General features: G+C 41.6%; 1 protein-coding gene across 2 annotated transcripts in view; it reads left to right on the forward strand.

The window, feature by feature from the left end:
- The first annotated feature begins 1,139 nt into the window (after positions 1–1,139).
- arid1ab (AT rich interactive domain 1Ab (SWI-like)) overlaps positions 1,140–16,164 on the forward strand; it is a 55,023-nt gene continuing 39,998 nt past the window's right edge. Inside the window, exon 1 of one of the 2 annotated variants that reach the window (XM_040021544.1) lies at positions 1,140–2,490. In XM_040021544.1, the coding sequence (XP_039877478.1) occupies positions 1,594–2,490 (897 nt within the window). In that variant the 5' untranslated portion in view covers positions 1,140–1,593. The remainder of the gene's footprint in view (positions 2,491–16,164) is intronic. The other variant, XM_040021543.1, reaches the window with a different exon arrangement.

Below are 16,164 nucleotides of genomic sequence, written 5' to 3' on the forward strand. Positions count from 1 at the left end.
CTTGAAAGCAGCACGAGGGCTGATGCTGCTGCTAGGAGAGCGCGAGGCAGGCAGGCAGAGAACACGAAGAAAAAGGGGGTGGGGAGAGAGAGAGAGTGGTGGAGAGACTTAGGGTGTCTGTTCCTGTTAATTGTATAGGGCTACTTCATGCTTTCTCCAAATATGTCCTGTCCACTGTGTGCTGGAGTGAGCCTCGACTCCTACATGATATGTTCAAATATTCAGCGGCCCTGTCACTTTTCCCACCATCGCTGTTTCTCATTTTCTATCTCCACTTCCTGGTCTGAGACTGGCTCAGTCCATCCCCCATTCTTCTTCCTTTTCTGCTCCCTCTCTCTCTCTCGCGCGCGCTCTCAAACACACACATGCGCCACAAACATGCACAGGTTGTAATTTCATGCTTTCCTCCACTTTCCTCCGCTTGTGCTGTTGTAGACACATGGAAGCAGTCACTTCCACCCATTAGCACACTCTTATAGAAGATGACATTGTAGCCTATTTTGTTCCACCCCTTTCACCAGCTGATAGAAACCCACAAATGAATGTAACAGAAGCGCTCACAGCTTAAGCACGAACTGCACAGTTGTGGCTGAAATAAAAACAATAGTATGGCAAAAGAAGGGACGGCAGAAGTGTTTTGATAACACAAAACAGTCAGTATTTAGCAGTGAGATATATAAGGAAAGACCATGAGCACCAAGCACGTGGCTATTTGAAAGATATTTGAAGTAAAAATAAAATGTGGGAAATTCTGGTTATTTGTAACGACAAACAGAGCTATTCAACATCTACTTTGTAAAGTTACGTGTATCGTAGCAGGTAGTATCCCCAGTATAAAAGCATACAACTAAAATCGTGTTTTATTTACTAGGATTATATTATGTATTATATTATAACGCATATTGATTAATTCCTATTTAAAATGAAAGACAGCACAGAGAATTAGTGTAACTTATTTTCTAAATAAACATCTCTCCAGGAGACATTAGCTTTTTATTCATTTGCGTCATTTAATTACCCTCTGTACGGCTGGCACTTTATGCTAACAAACACCGCTTCTCGAATACGTCGACGGTTTTATGTATGCGCTCAGTTCAAAGCGTATTAGACCTTCAATAACGGCTCTCCTTGTGTATAAACAACAGGGAACAAGCAGTCCGAATCCAGTTGCTGTAGATTCCGCTCCGGGTTTTTATTTTCTCGCGACATGTCGGTAAGATGGCTGTATCTCGCGGAGCCTCGTGCTGGTTTGGTTGATTTCTAGCTCGCGCTCTCGTTCTGTAACAGAAGGCCCCCCTCCAACACACACACACTCACTTGTGTCGGTTAAATTCACTTCCCTGGCTCTGTATTTATACATTTTTTCTTTCACAAACTTTCCCCTCTCTGTTTTAACTTTAAACGGAGTCGCGGTGGATTACCGGATACCGGTCCGGGCGGAGGGAAAAGGGGGGAATGAACCGGGACAACGGGTACGTTGTTATAAATATACTTGTATTTATATTCAATGGTTATTCGAAGTTTGATTGTGTGTGAGTCGCCGTGCTGAGAGAGAGGCAGAGAAAGAGTGGGGGAGAGAGAGAGAGGGATATCATGGCCGCTCAGGTCGCTAGCGTCGCCACTCTCAACACTAGCCCGCCATCCGAACTAAAAAAGCCGGATCGGGACACACAGGAGGAGTCGGTACCGGGAGAGAAACAGCATGAAAATAAGGAACCGGGACCTGACGGCGGATCTCCTGGGCAGAAGGAGCTGCAGGACGGGACCGATGCTGGAAATGCTGGGGGAGGAGGGGATCCTGACATGAAGAACGGCAACGGGAATTTACCCAGGGTAAATAATAATAGCAGTAATCAGAATGATACAGGCGGGCCCGAAGGGAATAACCATCCCGGGATGGGACACCACCACCCGGGCCCCTTTCCTCCACCTCCTTACGGTTACAACCAGCACTACACCCGGGCCCCTTTTCATCAACATGGCGGACAACAAAGCCCTGGCATGGCAGCTGCATCGGGGCCGGGCATGATGGACTCTTACCCCCCTAATTCACACGAACACGGCTACCCCAACCATTACAACAACTACAGCCCGTTCCAGAACAGGACTTCTTACCAGGGCCCGGGATACGGGGCCATGAATTCCCCGCGTAACAACCAGCCTCCGGCTGGGGGGCAGCCAGGCAAGCAACAGCCAGCAGGAGGAACCACAGCTATGGCTGCCTCTTATAATAATCAGAGATATAACATGGGAAACCAACAACCTACGTCTACGCCAACTTTAAATCAGCTTTTGACATCCCCCAGCCCTACCAGGAGCTACCCGAATTATCCCCAAGGAGACTATAACAATCAGGAGGGGGGCAACAAGGGACCAGGGGATATGGGCAGCAGTCAGTATGGTGGGGTCCATCCGGCTTGGCAACAAAGGACCCACCATCCGCCTCCCATGAGCCCGGGAAACACTGGACAACCTCCAAACAGAAATCAGGTAAACTTCACTCACTGCACTGACACACTTTGGCTGACTTAAAGTCTCTCAGTCGCTGAGAAAAAGCACTGTAGAGTTGAATATTGCATTGGACCAGCCATTGTCTATGTAGCAAGAGCTCTAAAATGGCTGCCTCTCTCTCTCTCCCAATACCACCCCTGCAATAGTGTTTAGACAGAGAAAGAAGCCGCATATTCCGTCAGAAACAACTTTCCGAGACGTGGGTATCGGTGTGTGTCCCTGCTTGGTACAGGGCAAGAGTTAGACTAAGTAGAACAAGAGTTAGCGGGGAGAAAGTGTGTGCGTGTGTGCAGGGAGATGAGGTGATATTTGTTCGCGGTATTGCTCTAGCCTCGCTGTCAGTGCTGTAACCGCTGTCATTTCTGCGAGAATCCGCAGCGAGTCCGGTTATTTTCGGTGCCGAGCTCCCTCCGGTGCTATCAAAAGTTGTGTCAGTGGCTGTCGAGGCGATAAACAAGATGCAAATGACAGCGATAGCCGTTAAATAATATTTGCATAATCATTAAGAAAAAGAGCGCTGTGTCTGTTAAAAAGCCGCTGCAGGCCGGAGTAGAGATGTGTCTCAGAGTCGGGAGAATGGCAACAATTCCATCCCGATAAAGTGTTTACTCGGATCAAAGTGTGATTGTGACCGCGATTGATTGTCTCGACTTGAGGGTTTTCATTCATTGCGGGATCGGTTCGACTCGGTTCGCTGTCTTTTTTTCTCTGCCTCTTTCCTCCATGTGCCGCCTGTAAACACGGCCCCGGCGCTCGGAGTTGGCAAAGTGCAGATTGCCTTTGCTTTGGGATTTGAATTATGGAGGTAAAATCCTGCTGTCAGAGCCAGGAGACAGTTGGTCTTAGGTTGACATGCGAGCCGAGATCTGATTGGCTCCCCCATCCCTCTGCTCTCGGCCATTTATAATTGCATCTAATGGAAGGCTGCAGAAAAACAGCCCCCTCTGCCCAGTGTTCCTCCACTGCGTAAAGAAAACATAGTCCCTGCCTCTCTTTTTTGATTTTTTTTGTTGTATTTATTATCATTTTGAGCGATTTTGAATGCAGCTATATGGTCGTGTAATTAAAAAGAATTGTAAAAACATATTTATTATTCTAGTGATATCAACAGAAATCTAAAACCCAAAGACTACTTATTTATCTGTAAATGCTAACCTATGATTTGGTTGCATTTTATTTGTGAAATCATTTTGAGAATACAGTTTGCTCAGTTCCTCCCACTGCAGTAATTTGCATGATGATGTAGTGATGTGGAGTCACCGTTGTTTTTATTTGTGTGATTAACCTGGCACGTGCTCAGTCACTGCTTTGCTGTTATTGACCTGGCATGTAAAGTTTGGGGGGGTTTTTTCTTCATTTTTTTCCCATTTTTGCTTGTGGGGGGAGGGGGGTACACAGCGTGCACTGCTCCTTCAAGTCAACTGACTCCAGAACAGCAGAGAGAGTAGGTGTGGTCATATAGCCCCTCTCCTACAACTGTGTTCTGTGCTGTTTCCAGATCAGGAGTTGAGGAGACTGGTGTGGCCCTGAAAGTCTTGTGGCCACGTGATGGAGCCTGCCTGGCTGCAGTTGTGTTTACAAGCAAGCAAGGTGTCAGCCAAGTGTCACAGCTTTTTTTTTTTCTTCTTCTTCTTCCCGGCAGGTAGCCTAATTTACTTCCACAGGCAGAGTATGTCAACAGTGCTTACCTACATCTTTCTCTTAAGAGATAACGGCCCCTTGTGTAGTGTTTTATGCTACAGTTATGTGTCATAGGCAATGTAGGTAGGTAGAGTTGGATGCATTTGAGAATATTTTGTGGGTTTTGGCTTAATTAATTAAACATATATAGGCCACAGAAGGATGCTTTATCTGTGTACATACAGGATTGCGGGAGGCATAAAATTAAACTCTTTATTTGACATTTGCTTAAAAACAACATTTTTATATCTCTTCTGTATTCTCATTTACTTTCAGTGTCCGTTTTCTCAAAACATTTTGCACGTGGCTTTTGTAAATGAAACGTGATAGATGGGCTGTTTGTTTTTATTTCCCACCAAAAGATGTTTCATCAGACTTTTCATCCAGAGAGGTGAACCCACCACTTGTTGCTTTAAACTTTTAAGGCGACAGCTTTTCACACATTTTGATTGCCACTTTCGCTGCATCCACAACAAGTTAAATTGCCTGCACTTAGAGCCGGATGGTGCACAGTTGTAGAGTGGCTGCAGAAGTGCTCGGTTCAGTGTGTTTTAGAACAAACACCCAGATATTCCGCAGCAATTGGACACGGGCCGTGTTTGCTTATCGCCATCGCTTTATACAAAAAAACCCCCACATATTCCAGGACGGATGAGGGGTGTCGCGCTGAGTGCGCCCATCTTTCTCCTGAGGGCCCCTCGCTGCTGTTTCCAGGAAAGTTAGGATGCTCCTTTTTACTTTCAGTTTGTCACCTCCAGCATGTGGAATAGTGTCTGTGCCCAGGGACGGCATTAAATTTAGGCAAACTGGGAATTGCTGCTGTCAGGGTGGATGAGTTCAATTTGAGCAGGGTCCAGCCTTTATTGCTGTAGAGTTGCCATATTTACATCACTTGCTTAAATATTGGATGTCGGCAGTTAGATATATGCAGATTACGTTCCTGACATTGCATATATATTAAATAGCGCACATCTGAATCCTATCTCTTTTTATTTCTTTTCAGTTGAATATATTTTAGAAAACCTTGCACATTTTTCTAAGTGTCAGTGTGTCTAAATGGCATTTCTTTCATTTCTAAACTGAGCATTCATCAGGTTTGCGTAGTACTCAGGGTGTCAGATTGAGAGTTATGAACTTCAAATAACCCTTTTTTATATTTTCTATAATATCTGATTGTGTCAAAGAAATGCCCTGCCACCTTTCTTGGAATTTGTTGCTATGTTTGTGGTCGGTGATAGATTGTTAGCACAACATCTTTAACAGATTCAAATGATATTTGTGGGGGAGCTTTAATTAATTATTAAATACGCTATAGAAGGTGCTCAGCTGTAAATATTTTAATTGCCAAGTACCTTGTTATTGCAGTGTTTCCCACACATAGACTATACTTGGGCAAGCTGCCCAAATGTAGGGTGCCCTAGTGCATCTTTTTATTACTTTATCCATTCTTTTTAATGTTAGTGACTAGAGTCACCCTTGGGTAGGGTGGTTAGGTGCCTGCTGTGCTGGTCCTCGATGTCGGTCCGCTGTTTGCAGTGTCACATCCTGTAGTTTGACAGAACTCCACAGTCTTAAACCACACCAGCTGTAGTTCTTGTTTTGCTCTATAGAACCACCATAAGCTAGAGGGCAACTCTAACCAGACCCTGGAGTTCGTGGAGAACTGGTTCATGTTCCACCATGCTTAGCCCACTAAGCCAGCATCAGTAGATCTTCCTTTGCAATCTGCAGTTGAGGGAAACACTGCCTGATATGCTCAGCTGCCTCTCCAGTAAGTCTCAGTGGTCCTTGTTCTGCTCTGGAGGTGTGTTGAATGCTGGACAGTCACTTTAGTGTGAACCTGTGATGCAGGTGCCTCTACTGCACTAATTTGACAGGTAAATAGCAGTGACCTTAGCAAACTGTCCAGCCAGGAAATGGTACTGGTCAGTGCTTGTTGGTTAGCAGTAGGTGAACTTTCAAAATGAGATACTATGATGTGCCTCTACAGCTAAGTGTATGTGAAATGCTGCAATTAATTCCCAGTGGGTGTCAAACTCTAAGGCTACGTTCACACTGCAGGCGAAAGCGCATCAAATCCGACTTTTTTGACCCTATGCGACCCATATCCGATCATGGTATGACAGTGTGAACAGCACAAATCCGATATTTTCAAATCTGATCTGGGTTACTTTCGTATGTGTTACTGAATCAGATACATATCTGATGTTTTAGAAAGCGACTGCTGTTTGAACGGTCATGTCGCATTAAATCCATCTTTTACGTCACTGACACAAGACAGATGCCAATTATCAGCGCCGGAGAAGACATTGTGAACGCTTCCTGGCCATCCAGTGAAACTGTTGGGAAGACAACGTTGGAGAAACGTGAACATTTTATTTGTACTGTATAATCTGCAGACTCTGACAGAAATCTGCAACTATCCTTTGAAGCACCGCTCCTCTCAAAACAGCAATAAGGATAATTATTAGGCCATATGTAAATAACAAAATAACTTTATAACTTAAAGCAAAATTTGGAAACGTAAAGTCCGAAACAAGTCTTTATATTAAGGGCCATCAGTCAAACAATACTGTTTGGTCTGGATCTAAACGGAGCGCGTTGTGTGTGACGTCTTCTTTTGCGCATGCGGGCCGCTTTGAGGGTTCACACTAGAGCGCGTTTGCTGTCACATTTTATTTGTAGTGTCAACAAGCAGACAAAAAAATCATATTTGATCAAAAAATTGGAATTGAGCATTTAAGACCTGCAGTGTGAAAATGGGTTTAAAAAAATACTGCACATGGATTGCTAAGTGTTCTTTGGTAGCAGTCACCCCCAGTGAAAGCAGTGAATTATCATTAAAATGTGCAAACAGAAGTTATGATGAGCTAAAATTTGTTAATAGAATGATTTAGCTTGAGAATGCATTAGCTTTGTTTGTGTTTATGTCCTTTTAGCCTTGTATTTTCTCAATTTCTTCCACAGGAAGACTGATGTCTAATCCAATACTTTTCCTTCATTGGATTTAAATCCGTGGATGCTTTTCCAATGGGCTAATGAGCCTTCAGAGCAATTCCTTGCAAAAGAATTCAAGGTTTTGCTGGAAAGCTGGAGGATAATTGAACATTTTTTGGTTGTTAAGCAAATGTAAAGGTAGCAATGACTGTATTTTAGCAGAAGGCAAAAGGGCTTTGACAAACTATCATTAGTGTAACTGAATTGAGCAGACTCACAGTAACTTTAACTCTACAAGAGTTTGTCTTGATGTCAGTGGTCCAGGTGCAGAGAACACATTACCTTAATGGATATGATCTAAGACATGGTGTGTGGAGGACAGGACCTTTCACTAAGGGCAAATAAACACGTGTGGGACCCAGACTGTTTTCAAATCATAGCAAAGATATGTCACATGAGGCCACTGCTACATGCTTGTTATGTTTAGTCAGGGAGATTGTATGTTTGATGTCTGACTGCAGAGTTTGATGTGGCAGTCAGTAGACCAAAGTTCAGGTCAGTTTTTCACAGGCTACCCTCGGCTGAAGTGCTGCCGACTACATTTCAGCAGAGTTTATTAAAGGCTTCAGCTCTTCTGTCATTAGCAGTGGCACGATCAGCCTTTTAATTGGTGGCTCTGGTAATAATTCAGCAGCTGTTGTTTTTTTTTTTTTGTTGTTGTTGTTGTGTTTTTCAACAAGCCACTCACCTGCCTTGGGCCACCTGCTCAAGATGAGTTAATGCGTTAATTGAATGGTGGATAAGGGCTCATATTATGGGTTTCCATAACACCTTGCACACAAACAAATACTCTGAAGTGGATTGTAGTGGGGTTTTTTTTTTTTTTGCTTCTTTGTTTGGAATGGTGTAACGCCAGGTGTGTCCCCCACCTCCCACCACCACCATCACCAGAGATGTTCAAAAAGTTTCCCTTTTGCACGGATAAGGCCACAATTACACATTTATTAGTTTATTTAATTAACCAATAATGACAAAGCACAATAAACAAAGTTGTAGATTAACTTGGATTTATTGTTATTATTATTTTTGTAGGTACTGTTTGAGAGCGTGGGAATTTGTAATGACATTGTTTGCTGCTGAGAAAATTCTAATTTGCATTTGGTTTGAGTTATTTTTTTAGTTTATTTTTTCCACTTAAAAATCGAATTAGAAAATAAGTGAAGATAAGAGAATATTTCCATAGCGTCAGTGACTAGTTTAATTTCAGTCTTTGCCAGCTTTTTTGGGTCCAGCCTCTTGAATCTGTGCAAAATTATCTCTCCTAAAATTAAGCGTGCATAGTTGCCTCAGTTTAGTCATTGACAGGAGTACCACTACTGAGATACAGACTGTTTATACACATCACTGTATAGCACACTATCTACCGTTATTCAGTCACTTGAGAGCCTAATGCTGGTCTTTGACAGCTGGGCCAGCAGTTTCTGTTTTGTTCCTGTTCACTAAACACAACTCCCAGTTCTAAGAAAACACACAGCGCAACTTCCCACTACGGTTTGGACCCCTGTTTAATAGGGCTTGGTGCCGTGGAGAAGAGGAACACTGAGCATTCGAAAAGGAAGTTCACTCTCGGCTCTTTAGTCTGCTCTGCTGAGTAATGATTCTCCACAGGCCTCATGGACAGCATGCTGCCTCCTGGCAACTGTATTTGTGTGTATGTGTGTGTGAGAGAGACTGAATAGTGTGTGTGTGTGTGTGTGTGTGTGTGTGTGTATGAGGGAGAAACGGTGTCAGTGATACCCGGGGGAAGGGGTGGTGGTGGTGTTTTGTGAATGATCTTCGTCTGCCCCTGACAGCTGTGTGTATTTCTGTGTAAAGTGCAGCAGTTACGTGGTTGTTGTGTGTTTGTGTGTCTGCCACTGCCTCAGGATCCTCTGACCTGCTCTTACTCCACGTGTCACCAGCCATCCGTCTTTCTTTACTAACATCGCTCTTTTTTTTTTTTTTTTTTTTTCTTCTCTCAGCCACAGCACACAGCTGTGTGGTCCAGCTCAGTGTATTTTTGTTGTTCTTTTTTTTGTTTTTCCTCAGCTTCTTGCTGTTCCACCGGCATCTCCCAAACTTTATTGATTTCAAGTTGTCTCTAAAACAGTTTGTGTTGGGAGTCTTTGGTTTAATGACTCAAAAGGTTAATACAGACACTGTCATGGTGGAAATGACTCGATCTGAATAATTGTATCCTCTTTGTTGCAATTGAAAATACATTGGGAAAAACAAGCTCCTCGTGGACAAATGTCAGGCTTGGGCTATTGCATCAGGGCATGCTGGAATGTAAAGGTAATTCATTTCTTTTGACATTTACCTTCTAAAAATGCTTCGGATTAGCATAGTAATATCCTTCTGTGGGCCTGTGTGGGACTACAGACTTCATTTACATGACGTATGGTGTGTGTGTTTTTATGGAATAAAGTGGTTAACCTTTAAATGGGTGCAGTTGTTGATACTCTGTGGTAGAGAATGATGCTTCCTCCCAGCTTTCATGCAGCTTTCACCTTTGATCTCCGCAAAGGGGGGGAAAAGCCAATGGCTCATCTATAAAGCAGGGGGAAAAGGAATATAAGGGCACAAGATGCTGCTGATCTTTCTACCTTCATTTCCTTTGTGGAACTCGGCCGTGATGTGAGCTGGAGGTGTAATTGTGCCCGCTGGTCATTACCTCGCTTTCTGTTTTGCCTAATGTGATATTCACAGGGTGTTTTTCTTTTTTGTTGTTTGTTTGTTTTTTTCGTTGCTGTCAATAAAAGCAAAGCTGTGGAAATGACAATTCCTGTGAAAGCCCCATGTTTGAGGGGAAAAAATTCTGTTAGTAATTGATAGAAAATAAATGTGTAACAGTGAGGTAATAAAAAGCTACAACATCAGAAGCAAATGAGAAAAAAAGATTTTCTGCCTTTAACAGATTAGTTAGAAAGTAGTATTAACTGTTCTAATTAATGATCATTTATCTTTTTTTCAACGAATACAGTTGGTTGAACTTTTCAGATGTTAGTACAGTCATTTTCTTTTTTTATTGTGTGACCTGCACTTTCTAATTTTGTGTGAGTCTGACTTTCAGTCTTGCTACAAAGCATATTTTGTTATATGGAAAATTCAGTTTATAGTAAAATTAAAACAACAACAACAGTAATTTGTTAACTTTTATAGGTTAGTGAACCTTGATCGCTCTGACAAAGATCAATATACTGTAAAGTAGTGTTGGAAAAGAACTCGTTAGCAAACCTCCAGAATTCTAGGTAGCACTGGGTGTTTCTTTCTCACTCTGTCTTTGTGCACTTCAAAAAATGCATACTAAGATTAATCTATCTTTGACCACAATAAGATCTGAAATAACTCCCAATGAAGGAAAGGAGATCTGATCTGAGTCTTTGGTGAAAACAAGCAAACAAACAGAGGGCATATTGCTCATTCTCAAATCAATAACTGATCATAGGGAGTATATGTTGCAGACTGTGTAACTGCTTTGTAATTGTAATGTCTAGGTATGTTTTCAGAGAGTCACTGCTGGATACTTTGACATGCACACAATACTGCTAGATAAAGTATTTTTTTTTAAGCAACTGGTTCCACATTTCTGTTTTTTCACATTCTTAGTCTTTCATGTTAACAACTACAATTTTTGGGTTTTGGACTATGACAAAGCGGCTATGTTTGACAGTTTTTTAAGAGTTTATAGATGAAAAGATGAAGTGTCTGATAGAGGAAATAACTGATTAGTTGGCAGCCTTGAAGTGAATCCCCTCTGGACTGTCGGTGAGATAAAACTTAAATGTCACTTTTGTGTCTGGAAATGTAAGAGGCAAGCTTTACTGCTCTTTGACACAAGAGATTATAAAGTAATCTACTTAACAGTTTAATTGACAGTGCACATAATCAGTAGCAACAACCTTAGCAGTGACTGACATCAGAACAGTTCTTAGTGCTGGAGTCTGACTTAGACTCTGTTTAAAGTTCAAAATGATGCTATTAAAAGTAAGGTACTTGTTGTTGCTTGACATAAAATAAATATCATACACTTTTACAATAAAAACAGGCCACGTTCCAGTTCAGTATCACAGTTGGTTCCTGTACCAGGTATCAGCACCCTGTTTGGTTGATGGTTTGTTGAGCACATGGATGAGCAACCAGTGCTCAGTAGGTGCAAAGTTGCACAGGGACAAGCAGAAGAAGCAGTTTACTAGCGGTGTTGTTTCTGCCTTGTGTAGCGGGTGATTGGGGATTGTATGTTGACAGAGTGTCTGACGTCAGCATCAGAGTTGTGACTCTAACCATGAGGCAGCCAGTGACCCAGCCAGGTCCTTAAGTGGCTTCGCCTCATTCAGCAGCCAGGGTATTTTTGGCATACTAGTGAGTGACACACTTATCGTAATGGGTCGTCCAGGGTTCCAATGGTCAGCCTGAATAAGCATCCTTCTCGGCAGTGCCTGCTGAGCCTCGGCAACGTGATGTAACCGATCGCTGTCTTGCCTCCAATGCTGACAGAGCATTGGAGGAGTTGCTGTGCCTGCTAACCCATCGAGTGGCTTATCTCTGAGCAGGAGAGAAGAGCAGAGACCACTTTTTCTTCCATGAGCGTTCCTGTTAAAGTGTTGGTGTGACCAGAGTGCTAGTGCCACTCTTGAACTGTACTCAACAAGCCACACAGGTGTGCTTTACAGGATGAGTGTCCACTGTAACTACATTTTAACAATATTCTAAGGGCTGCTGTGTAATTGTTAATGTGTCATTAAGTTTCAAATTGTTTCACAGGTTATAATTGAAGAAATGTTTTGGCTATGTTTCACAGTCAAGGTGGGCTTAGTGTAGTTTAAATTAGTTCAGTATTCTGCTTTTTTGAAACCTGATTTGGAAGTAAAAATGCATTTTCAAAATGCCTTTTGTTCTGTTTAACAGTGTGTTGATAAGGTCTTCAACAAAGGTGCAATATACATGTATTACTTTCTATTACGCCACTGTTGCATGTTGAACATCTGGTTTGCTGCCTGCTGTTTCTCACCACATGCTGCACTCTTTCCACTGGCTTGCTCTCAGCCCTGCTGATCTCCCATCCAAACTCTCCTCACCTTGTCTCACTCCTGGGACACAGCCGCTGTCACCTGGAAATATATGTTTGGCCTGACAGTTTGACAGCTGGGAGTCACAGCCAGTGTTCACTCTCTTGTACCACCAAACCTTAACATTGCACTGACAGGTCAGGGAGTTTTCCTACGCTTTTTTTGTACTGGGTGGTAACAGAAAGATTTTCTGATCTACCTAATTGGAGAGCCACACACACTGAGTCTATCAGTACAGTGTGGGAACCAGTTAGCACCTCATAGCTATGTTGTTAATCATCAGTAAACAGTCGCTCACATGTGCCAGTCGCCACAGTGATGTTGGTACTGATGAGTTGAGTTTCTTATTTTTAAAGTTATGGTCAAGTAACATTTTGGTCAACTGTGCAGAATCATGGTTCTGTATAGTTCTAACTACCTTTGGTCATGCAATGGTTAGTGAAGTCCTACTATGGAAAGCTCAGCTTATTCACTGTCATGGTTTTAGTTCTTTGAAAGCAGTCGCAGCAGAATGGCAGACACACATTGGCTATTGTCTTTTAACGGACACGTCGTTAGCATGTTTTGTTTAGTCTTGAACTTAATGAATTGATGCTTTTTTTTTTTGCTTTTTTTTTTTTGTAACAGGATAAGTGCAGTCACAGGAAACCCAGTGCCAAGTTTGGGCTTTAACGTAACACCCCAGCTGTATTCATTTAACAGAAACCTGATTAAGCTCCTGTATTTAACACATATTAGCTTCAAATTTCATGGTGTATTAACATATATGTTCTAGCATAAAAATGTCTAATAATTGTTATAGCAACAGATCATATTTCTGCAATCTAACCACAAACCACTTTGAGACAGGAGAACTGGAAGTAATTATTCAAAACTTTTCAACATTAATAAAACTGCTGACAACCTTGCTGTAGTTTTCACCTGCCTTCTCTACACATACTGTCAGAAAGCCAGGTGTTTCAGATTCCCCTATCTTTAATAGCACATGACTAGGGTTTAAGTGGTGCCTACTGGTTCTTTAACTTTATGAACTCATCATTTGACAGTCACACCATATTCACAGGTTTTCTTGATAATTTCGCTTGGAAATATGTCAAATTATACCTGTTTTTAAACCATATCTCTTGAGCTTTTCTTTCCATCTCGAGTGTGGATGTTTAAATCGGATATGAACAAACTTCCCTTCAAAATGCGTGGATAGACACAAACCACTTGTACTGTTGTTATTATGTCTGGAATTTCTCCTTATTTCTCAAACTGTCACAGAAGATGGCTTCCTCTCCCTGAGCTTGGTTCTGCCAGTTGTCTCTTCCTGTTAAACAGGAGTTCTTCCTCCCCACCATTGCCATGCTTGCTCATAGGGGACATCTATCCATACCTCGCTTCATCTTGATCTCGGGAGAAGTAGTTTGAAAAAATAAATTTGAGGTTGAGTTGTTACCAGATCTCCCATTTTTTTGTTGGAAGATTGAGTTGTCTAAGCTCATGATCTGGTGGGATGATGAGCAATTTAGTTGTTATTATCTGAGTATTTGTTCCCCAAATGCAATTGAAAGTTCAAAAGCTACAAAGTAGAGCTCCAGCTAAGTTGTTTTTGTCAAACTACATTGCCATTAACTGAGCCAGCAGCATGTGCAGACACTGCTGTCTGTGCTGCCGCCACGGTTTATTTCTCCCTGTGTGATTGTTAAATGTCAGAGTAAAGTGGAAGCTAAAGAAAGAACTGACTAGTCTTTAAGGTTTTACAAATGTTCTGCTATCAAAACTTATTTTAACAGACCCAGGAATACCTGTAATATATGCGACATCTACCTATGGTTGCTTGTCATTGGAAATAAAAGTGCCCAGAAATGCAAAGGGTCCCTTTTAAGCAGCAGTGCTTTCCTTTATACCTTTTAACCCAACCCTAATTCATGCAAGAGCAGCGCCTTGTTTTTTCCTCTAGCTCCTACTTTTCTGTTGTCGCCTCTGTTGTTCTTCTAAGCTTTAAATAGCCCTGGAAAAGCTTCACTTCTTCCTTCATCTCGCAGAGATGTGAAAGCAGATTTTGTCATCCGAGTGCACGAGTTCCCTTCTTCCTCTCCTCCCAGAACAGCTTTTGAGTTCTTTGGAACAGCTGGGTGAACATCTGGGTGTGTAGGGTGCTGTTCCCTCTGCTCAGTACGGATGATAGCACCAGCAGGCGCCGGCTGCCGCCCCCTCTACCCAGCCCAATCCTCGTGCTTGCTTTTATTCAGAGTCATGCAGCGGTCAGCACCAAGTAGAGGTTGATGCATTTGGAAAGCTAAGACTTAATTGTTTAATTGAGAATGTGCCCCCCTTCTTAGCTTGCTTACTGTAGCTTACAGGTATAGATTTTTCCACAACTATTTGGACACATTGGTAGGCTTTGCTTAAGCTTTCCTTAAGCTCTTCTGAACAAGCACTCTCAATTGTTTACTACGCTGGAGTTGGGACTTTGCTGTGTTTGGCGCTCGGTTCAGTTACTATAATGATCGCACAGTTTTTAACACCCCTGGGAAAATTTTAAAACTTGTCTTTTAATTCGATTTAAATAATGTTATGAATTATTAAGGTAATAAGAATTTTAAATAAGGTTTCCCAAAATGTAATTAGCCCTTAGTCCCATTTGGATATCAGTATCTAACATTACAGCCTGGGGCAGGTCTTGGTCATCATTTATTTAAATGAATCAGTATGATTGGTCATTGCTGTAGTGCAACTTTTTTTTTTTTTTTTTTTTTTTTTTTTTTTTTTTTTTTTTTTTTGGCATAAAGCTTCTGATGCGTTTTTATATTACTTGAAAAAATGTCTGTACTGTGCTGATGTGAGACCTGAGTTCTGGTTTCAGGATGTTGCGTTTCCTGATATGTCACGTTGAAGAATATGAATGTTTTTTGTTGTTTTGGTTTTATAAGAAGGACTTTCTTTATACTAATCACTATAGCGTTAGTTTAATAAATGCTAATTGATGTCAAAACATGGACAACATCAAGATCAGTTCATATCACGGTCTAATGTAATTAGGACACATATAAAGAGTAGGAATGGAAATGGGTTAAAATTACAGCTAGCTAAATTATATTCCAAATAATCTTTAGGTGGAAAGTTTTTTTAAATCCAGCTCTCCAAGTTTGGTGCTATTTTGTCACTGTCTTGTATCATTTAACAAAAAAAATCTGTTTTAAGTCTAATCTTAAAAGTGCACAGTGTCTGTCTCCTAAATCTAAACTGGGAGCTGGTTCCACAGAGGAGGGGCCTGAAAGCTGAAGGCTCTGCCTCCCATTCTACTTTTAAGGAACCACAAATAAGCCAACAGTCTGAGAGTGAAGTGCTCTATTGGGATGATTTACAGTGACTTTAAATTTGCTTCCGAATGTAACAGGGAGCCAATGAATGCAGTCAAGGACAGCTACAAGCAGCTTAGCCAGCGACAGGATTGCTTACGTGTAACAGTTTTGTACTCTGGGAGCGATGAAGGCTAGAAATTTTAAAACAAGTCATCAAATTTATTTGGATGTGAGTTAATGAAATATACGGTTTAGGTATATTTTATGATGATTTTGGTTTTTCCCTTGCATAAAAGATAGGATGACTTCCACCAAAATCAAAAACCATACATGTTCCAGATGGGGGAATAGTTAATTTAAGTATTATTTCCACATTGAAGACACCCATAAACATATGAGTAGGTGAATTGAGAATAAAATAATCCCTACAGGTGTAAATGGATAAAAATCTAATAATACTGTATTTTTTGGACCGTAAGGCGCACCGGATTATAAGGCATTAAACAAAACAAAACAGTCAGATAAGTCAAACCTTTCTCAACTCATTCCTCTTGCTTCCTCCACTTCTATACCATTGATTCATTAATGTTGAATTCTCTGGTAGCGGCTCTATAAACACTGGAACAACAGTATATGTT

The sequence above is a fragment of the Simochromis diagramma genome, unplaced genomic scaffold, assembly GCF_900408965.1.
Source record: "Simochromis diagramma unplaced genomic scaffold, fSimDia1.1 OVJJ01000753.1, whole genome shotgun sequence".
NCBI lineage: Eukaryota > Metazoa > Chordata > Actinopteri > Cichliformes > Cichlidae > Simochromis > Simochromis diagramma.